Here is a 9,514-nt window from a genome sequence, read left to right as displayed (position 1 = left end):
AAATTCGATAATTATTAACAAAGTTATTAAACAATTAAAAAAGTGCTATTTTTAATGGTTTAAATTCATTTGCAAATAAACTAATTAACATTTTTTAACGTATGACCAATCATTTAAAAGCTATTTTCAAGCTCTACAACTTCCAATAACAACTTTTTTCTCTAAAATGTAACCGGAAGCAACGGGAATCAAAAAACCACGTTTTTCAAACTTTGACAATTATTTATAACCTTTTTCGCAACTGAGAATCGAGAGCAAACTATTGGGCTCTTATATGGGGCCCGCAAACTACAAGAAACCATTTAGACTTTGCTGCTAGCATTTATGTGTACTTTTTCGACCCAACGACTGGCCTAGTCGACCGAAAGCAGAAAATCATGAGAGTGAAAAGAACAACAATATCTACCTATCTCTTTTGCACTCATGATTTTCTGCTTTCGGTCGACGTATTCTGCTCACATGGGATCGCACCCTAACTAAACGCGTTTGTTTCTAACAGAGACATCGTTAAATTTCGATAAAAAAAATTTTGAAAGCATTGTTTTTAAAGTGCTACTGTGATTACAATTAATAGTTTAAAAATTCTAAACTTTGTGGTAATTTTGTTTACATATAATACAATAATATTATAAATGAATATCGATGAAATTGCGTTTTATACAATTTTTTGATAACTTTTAAGGTACTACTAGGGGAGAGTCTCCAGTTGTGAGACACCTCCAGTTGTGAGACAGTCAATTTTTTTTAACATGCAATATTAAAAAGCCGATTGGTTTATATAAAAACATTTCTTTTTATATGAGCCAACTTTTTCGTGTACGCCGAAGCGGATATATAAACTGTTTTTGTTAAATACCAACACTGTGTATGATAATCGACTAAAAAGCGTTTTTTCAATAAATACAAAGTACTTTTTTTCCAAGTTAATTAATTGGAAAAGGTAAATGTAATGCATTTTCTTTTAGTGTTTTCCTTATATTTTGTGATGCAATATTGCATTGTTCCAATCTACGGTTGAAAATAATTTAATTTTCCTTTTTCAAAATAGCGCCAATTTCTGGGTGTAAGACACAGCATATCACCAGTTGTGAGACGGTGTCAACACCCATCTGGGCAGCATAAAAAATACGACTTTGCAGGCATACTATTTAAATGTTGTTTTGTTTTTTTTCTAGTATTTTTGGGTATGTCAAGTGAAAAAAAGTCAATTGATTCAGAAGAAATCAATTTTAATGCACTTGTTGAAGCTATTAAATTGTGTTTATTTGATAGTCATATTTTGGCGAATAAATATTATTATTTAGTATATAATAATATATATTATTAATATATTTAATTGTTTCTACTAAACATAACGTTTTATGTCAAACTTATTAAATTTTAGCAATTTTTAATGAGTGTCTCACAACTGGAGACATTTTTTTTTTGAAAAAAGCGATGTGCTCGGAAAATGTATCGTAAAATTTTTTGAGTTCATCGAAACACTATACTTTCTTTTAATAAAAGTTGCGTATTTCTGTTACCTTTCGAAGTGTGTATTTTATTAACAATTTCGTTTACCCGTTTACAATTTACGGGTCAAAAATGAAACCCGTCTCACAACTGGAGACTCTCCCCTACACTTTAGAATTTAAAATTTTTTTATTTTTTTTATTGTATTTTTTAACTTCTTATGACTTTAGAAAACACCTCCTAAAGTATTTATAACCAATTGTAAAAAATAAAAGTAAATTTTTAAAAAAATATTCAATTAATGTAAAAAGTCATTGACAAATTAAGTAAGTCTTTAAGGGGATAGGGGGGTCCAGCTTTTTGTAACAACCAGTAGAAACATTGGTGCTAATGTATGTAACAGTGTCTAACATAAAAAAATGGTGGGGTTTCAATTTGCAAAAGAATTTTAGGTAATTTATGGATTTACTGAACCGATTTTAATAAATAATAACTCGTTTTAATTGTGGATGGTAATTTTGTTTGGATATTTAAAAAGTAGTTATGTTGTACATTTTGTTTATTATAAATCCATAATTTATTATACTCCCAGCTGAATACTCAAGCTTTCGCCCTTCAACGATGGGCCTCTTCAGGAGTTAAGTACTGCAAAAAATTCATTTCATTCACAGTAATATTTTTAAATAGAATAAATCAAAAATATTATAAAAAAAATAGAAAAAAAGAAAACAAATTACACATAACCTCAAAAACTTACCAAGCAGATATCAACCACTAAACATAACCATCGGACAGTTTTATTATAAAAACTGAAAATTTTTTTACATTTTATTAAATTTTTGAAAAAATAAAATAATTTTACGATGCAACTGGATTTTAAACATGTCACACTTATTGAAAAAACCTCCAGCAATAACAATAACATTATTCAAATTTAGAAATCACATTGTAAGTTCAGTGATGATATACGTGATATCTATGTTACCGACATTACCTGAAGGCGCTAAAAACCGAGAAAATTAAAAACTATATAAGATAATGAATCATAAACTATCAAGAACTTAATTTGTATTATGGATCAATGAGTGATAAATATTACTCACAGAAACAATTTCTGACTTTTTATTAATAGAGTTGTTATTTTTAATAATATGAAAACTTTCTTTAAATTTTCTACGTCTGAAATTGGTTTCATTACAAATTATTTTCACATTATCAAACTGAAAAAAATGGTCATTGTCCTGTGAATGTACTACCAATGAGGATTTCTTTCTATCACCATTCTTGCAATCCCTTCTATGTTCATTCATTCGATCAGTAATATATCTACTCGTTTCTCCAATGTAGCATGCACCACATTGACATGGGATATTATATACAACATGGTTTCTATATCTGAAAATAGTCTGATCTTTATTCTTAGAAAAACACCTGAAAGGGTCTCTCTCATACGTGAAGACTACTTTCAAATCTGAGTCTTTAAAAAGGTTTTTATAAAAATATGATAATTCGTCAACAAAAGGTAAAACAATAAATTTGTTTGTATCGTCAGAAACTAAAATACTATCATTATTTTCATTAAAAATTTTTTGAAATCTTACATTAATAAATTTATTAATAAACCAAGTAGGGTAATCGTTCCCCTTGAGGATGTTAAAAACAATCTTCAAATTTTCTTCATAAAATCTTACGTCGGAAAGTTTGACACTTCTGTCTGTAAGCCCATATATAATTGATATCTTATCTTTCATAGACATATCTGAGTTGAAGTTGACATATCGTCCAGAAAAGGTGCCTTTTCTAAACCAGTTAGTGACAAGTTTATTGTTTTCACGTATTATAAGAACATCTAAGAAACTTAAACTATTGTTAACCTCAACTTCTATAGTGAATTGTAACTCGTTTTGTTTGTTACCCAGGTTAAAATCCCCGTACAGGATCCTTAAAGTATCCTCTCGGGATCCTGTGCAGGATCCCGACCGGATCCCGTGCAGGAAATTGGAACAGGGTTCCTGTGCAGGTTCCGATGCAGGAACCTTAACTATCAAATGTTCCTGTACAGGAACACTTGCAGGATCATGTACAGGAAACTTTTTAATTTTTATATGTTAAGCAACATTTGACGAACATAGACTTCATATTTCAATATGTTAGGCTCGTACAACAATGTTGGACAGAAAAATGTATTGCGCATTCGAGAAACTCATAGAAAACTACTGCGCAGGAGTTAAAAATATAAATAAATTAATTGAGGAAACTGTGTAGGATCCTTTACGGGTTCCTTACAGGATTCTTTATACTTAAGTACCTGCAGTTTACAAAACTGGAAAGGTTCCTGTGCAGGAACCTTCACAAAGTTTCCTGTACATGATCCTGCAAGTGTTCCTGTACAGGAACATTTGATAGTTAAGGTTCCTGCATCGGAACCTGCACAGGAACCCTGTTCCAATTTCCTGCACGGGATCCGGTCGGGATCCTGCACAGGATCCCGAGAGGATCCTTTAAGGATCCTGTACGGGGATTTTAACCTGGGTAGCATGTCCTGTGTGAGAATTCATCTGAAAATGGTCAAAAAATTAAAAAAAACATTTTTGCAGACTTGAAAAATACTGAAAAACAGTGTATTTTGACAAAAATTATTGAAACATCTGCTATTTTTTTATTTTAGTCCATTTTTCATTACTCTCTAAATCTGAATCAGCGAAATTTCACTGATTCTCAGCGATAAGTATGCCACTATTTTAAAACAGCGTATATGCGCTAATTAATCAGTGAAGTTTCACTGATTATTTAGTGAAATTTCACTAATTCACAGCGCATATACGCTAATTGAAATAGTGGCATACTTATCGCTGATTCAGATTTAGAGAGTAATGGTGGTGGATTTCTATGCAAGACACCTTCCTTTTTAAAAAGCAGTTTGGATTTTTTGTTTCCGATTTGTCAATCTTGAGATAAACTGTCAGCAATTGGACAACTAACTTTTTGGAGTTTCGATCTGAATGCTGTCTGCAGATTATGATATTAAATAAAAATTAAAAACAAACCATTATTTTTATTCTCCAAATATGTACTAATATAGGCAAAAAAGTTTTTTAAATATTTATCATAAAAGACCTAAGAAATTTTTTTTTTAAATTTGGTCTTTTAAGGGCCTTCTAAAGTCTAGTAGTAGGGGAGACTGGGGTAAACCCGCTCACTTTTTTTCAGATCGGTAAAAATCTAGGAAATTATTCTCTAAATCCAAGTTAATTTATATCATTTGAAAGCTTGTGATTTCTACTAAAAAAATTAAAAAGAGTTTTTGATTTATCTTTTTTAGTTTTACTTAGAGAAACTTTTTAATACACATATACCAAATTTCGAAATCACAATTTTCCAGGGTAAACCCGCTTACTTTATCTTTTCAAGGTGGAACAGTTTTATTTTTTAAATATTAAAATTCGTCTTATTCCCGTCTTAAGTATGATTTATTATTGATAAACTATGAGTTCTATAAACAATTCTATAAACAACAAATTGGTTTAATAAATAATGAATATAGGTTTCATGAATTACAACTATGGATTTAAATAGTGTTATATTTTATTAAGAGAAAGTGAAATGTAGTTACAATTTTGGTTTTAATAAGTCATAAATTGTGTTATTGTTGAAATATAATACGTGAAATTATTTTATTCTAAATTTGAAATTAAAAACTAAGTGAGCGGGTTTACCCCGACTTCACGTGAGCGACTTTACCCCGAGTGTATTCCTCACATTTCAGAATAAATTTAATTAAATCTTTTTGAAATAAGATAAAACTATACATGTACTTCGAAAAAGGACATCCAATAGCAACAACAAAAATTTACCAAATAAATTAAGACTCAAAAATAATGATCGAAAAACTTAAAAATCCAAAAAACGTTTTTTTCTGATACCTCTAAAAACATTTGATTGCCTCTGATTCTATGTTGAATTCATGAAACTAAACGAAAGTTTGTTAATATAAACTAAACTTTCGAGACGGTCTCTGCGTTTTTATAATCTCGAACGACTGGCCAAAACCAACTAAGGGAGCGTTCAGACCTCTGCATGCAAAACTTATGCATGCAGGTTGCCATGGAAGCGTTCAAGAGTGAGAGAGATATAAAAATTTCCTTTCTCTCTCACTCTTATACGTTACGCTAGCAAGCTGCATGCAGTTCTATTTTATACATAAGTTTCTTTAGTTAAATTATTTACTCTGTTTACATAACATATGTAAGTTCCATTAATTACGTAAGTTACTCTTGTTACGCAATTTACTCTGGTTACGTAACTTACATTAATTATTTAAGTTGATCGAGTAACGCATGTCAAGAGAAACAATTTTTCTGTGATTGACACTAAATAATTAAGTATGTTTTTCAATCTTTTGTTTCGAGTCGACACGAAACTTGATTCAATCAGTTAATTTAGTTTCAAGTTGACACTAAACTAATATCTAGACGTTAATTTAGTTTCGAGTCGACACTACGAAACTAAGTAGTTTCAAATACTTTTGTTTTTGGATTATTCAAGAACTAAATAGAAAGTAATTTTCTGTTTAGTTTCGTTTCAGCATCGGTCCCTGTAAGAACGCGAGCTCATTTTACTTGTTCTAAATATTGAATAAACTTTTATATATATCACAATCACAGTTTTTCATTTTTAAGCATAACCCTTCAACAAATACAATTCTGCATATGTGTAACCCAGCAAACACGTTATATAAGAATTCTATAACAGTGAGGTCACAGTGTTATAGAACATTTGTTCCTAACTAGTTATAGATCTGTGATCTAACCTGATTGTAACAGAGTTCTAGAACATAGTTACCGTAAACTGGGGCTATTAGGAACAGATTTCAGCTTTAAAGTTTTGCAACTTTTTTGTGTATTGAAATATTGTCTTAATTTTTTGTTTCTTTTCTTGATCTTAGCGAGCAAATGTATAAATGTAAACAAATGTAAAAACAAAATTAAAAGAGCGAATGGGTGTTTTAAACGTTGCTGGTATCATCAGTTGAGGTCGATGATGGAATCACTGGTGGTTTTTTGCGACTTGTCGGTCCCAACACTCTTTTATACAATTTCGAACTATCTTTGAACACTAAAAACCAAATTAGTGATAAAAAACTGTGGCGACTGTAATCTAATAACATTTTTTATTACACGGAATTTACACGAACAAATAAACACACATACACACACATAATGTAACACACTACATGAGAATGTTGTGGCCGATGCTCTATCACGTGTGGATATGATTGAACCAACACTAGATCTCAAGGAACTAGAGTCTGCACAGAAGAATGATGCTGAATTAAAGAAACTGGAAACTGACAAAACAGGCGCTCTCCATCTGAAGCTCATAAGGATGCCTGATTCAAACGTATCGTTGGTCTGCGATGTAAGTACGGCAAACGCTCGGCCTTATATTTCGGAACCATTCAGGAAGAGAATTTTTAGTATAGTTAACAATCTGAGTCACCCTGGCATAAAAAGTACCGTCAAAATGATAACACAGCGTTATATTTGGCCGTCTGCGAAAAAGGATTGTAGGACTTGGGCGAAAAACTGTGTGAGCTGTCAACGAGCCCAGGTCATGCGACACGTGCACTCTTCACCTGGGACCTTTCAAGTGCCATCAGCACGCTTCGAACACGTCCATTTGGATATTATCATCATGACGAGTTCTGAGGGATGTAGGTACTGTCTTACTTGCATAGACAGATACCCCGGTGGCCGGAAGCTATACCTCTGCCGGATCAAGAAGCTGAGACCGTCGCGCGCGCATTTTTTCGACGTGGATTTCGCGTTACGGAACACCTTTAAAGATTACAACGGACCAAGGAAGACAATTTGAGTCGAACCTGTTTCGAGAACTTAATCATCTGACAGGAACTTCCCATTTCAGAACAACACCCTACCATCCCGAGTCGAATGGAATGGTAGAAAGGCTGCACCGACAGTTGAAGGCAGCTATTAAATGTCACAACAACTCTCGCTGGACTGAAATTCTACCGTCAGTTTTGTTAGGAATCAGATCAGCCTGGAAAGAAGATTTGCAGTCGACAGCAGCAGAAATGCTATACGGACAGCAACTTCGCCTCCCTGGTGAATTTCTATCGTCTACAGCCACCTCTGCGGATGCAAGAACGCAGTCTGCGTTTGTCAAGGAGCTTCAGGAATACATGAGGACATTGCGACCAACACAGGGTTCTCGTCATGGAACTAATGCAACATTCGTTTTCAAAGACCTCAAAACAACAAAGTAAGTGTTCCTCCGCACTGATTCTGTCAAAGCGCCGCTCCAGAATCCATACGAAGGACCTTTCAAAGTTGTTTTGCGGTCAGAAAAAACATTCGTTATAGAAGTGCGTGGTAAAAATATTACGGTTTCTATTGATCGTCTAAAACCAGCATATGTTTCCCAGGACATTATGGTTAACGAAAGTGATAGTGAGGACGATGAAGAGTCACTGTACGTTCGCGACGAACGTGCCTTGGCCCAACAAGTGCCGGTACCGGAACCAGTTCCGGTTCGCCAACCGGAACCGGCCCAGGAACATTTTGTGGAACCAGAAACTCATGCAGTGCCACCTCAAAACGCGGTTCGTACACGGTCAGGAAGACGAGTGAGATTTCCAGATCGCCTCCAAGCTGGTTTTTCGTGACTCAATCACTAGCAGGGGGCTACTGTGGCGACTGTAATCTAATAACATTTTTTATTACACGGAATTTACACGAACAAATAAACACATATACACACACATAATGTAACACACTACATGAAATATTATTATGTTTCTTATATTGAATTCTCGGTTGTGCTCAAATTAATATTAATATAAATTGTAACTTACACAGTTTTCTAAATGTAAATTAAGTTTTCCTTAAAAGTGTTCTGTACGAAACTTTTCTTCCTCTTTACGGTCAACGTGTATACCTACACCGAGACCCCATCATAAAAATCGGTTCGTACAGAATAATAGCAAATATGCAGGCTTAAACTTGCAATTCCCACTCTTTACCACTTTTCCATCTTTTTCTAACATGTAATATTTTTTGGCAAGTTTTCTTTTATCTCTTTTCCCAAGCGACGCCGTGATTTTGTAGTAGCCATTTTTATTATCAGTCTTTGGCCTTTTCTCGTCCTGAGCACAACCGCGCTCCGAGAGCTAACAAATTTTGAATAAATTAATACAATTCTTATAATTTATCTCTGTGTCTATTATTATTTCACGAGTCTTTACCCGACAACCAAAAAACAAAAAAAATTACGAAAAACTTACTTTTTGACAACACACTTTAACAATTCGGAAGAAATAATTGTGTTCCTTATATACATACCCGCCGTTTGTGAATTTTGTTTTTTGTTTCTTAAATCTTACTGTAAATACAAAATAAACATATTTATTACTTAGTGAACTCAATAAAGTTTCCCATATGAAATCCCATTAATAAAAAATAATCACATTGAGAAGATAAAAGTGAAACAACTTACCTCAGCAATCAAATGTTTTCCACGTTTGAAACTTCACTAAAACACATTAAGTCACTAACAAGCTACTATTGTTCACAAAATAATTAATAGTCACAATTATTGCATTAAAAAGTGTTGCCAGTTACCGCAGCAACAATTTTTCAAAAGCAAGTAAAACAATTTATCGATGAACGGAGCCGATAGCATCAACTCCACCCGAAAACAGAATTATGTTCCTAATAGCCCCAGTTTACGGTACAGAGGCATTTCACGTCAGAAATATCACAATTTGCAAAGGGTATGCCGATTTGCGCAAAACTTCGTGGGATTATAGTTCTATATAAGAGACTTCATTCCCCCAAATTTTTTCAAAAAAAATTCAAAATTGTTGAAGATACGCCATTTTGAATTTTAATATTAATTTTATAAAATTTTGAATATCTCGGAATATTTTTTATGGATTTTTATGAAATTTACACATATTTCAGGCAAAAGTGTGTACTTTAAAATGCAAATAAAATTAAAAAAAAAAATTAGTTTTTAAATAAAAAATTTTTTTTTAATTCTT

General features: G+C 32.8%; 1 protein-coding gene across 1 annotated transcript; it reads left to right on the top strand.

Moving 5' to 3' along the window:
- The first annotated feature begins 6,723 nt into the window (after positions 1–6,723).
- On the top strand, positions 6,724–7,738 carry LOC122502368. The gene is made up of 2 exons (XM_043612388.1): positions 6,724–6,870; positions 7,298–7,738. The coding sequence occupies exons 1-2, from the start codon at positions 6,724–6,726 to the stop codon at positions 7,736–7,738; spliced, it is 588 nt and encodes a 195-aa protein (XP_043468323.1).
- The last annotated feature ends 1,776 nt before the right edge of the window (positions 7,739–9,514 follow it).

Source organism: Leptopilina heterotoma, unplaced genomic scaffold, assembly GCF_015476425.1.
Source record: "Leptopilina heterotoma isolate Lh14 unplaced genomic scaffold, ASM1547642v1 Lhet_228, whole genome shotgun sequence".
In the NCBI taxonomy this organism is placed as follows: Eukaryota; Metazoa; Arthropoda; class Insecta; order Hymenoptera; family Figitidae; genus Leptopilina; species Leptopilina heterotoma.
Note: the sequence above shows the minus strand (reverse complement) of the source record. Positions and strands in the feature narration are given on the sequence as shown.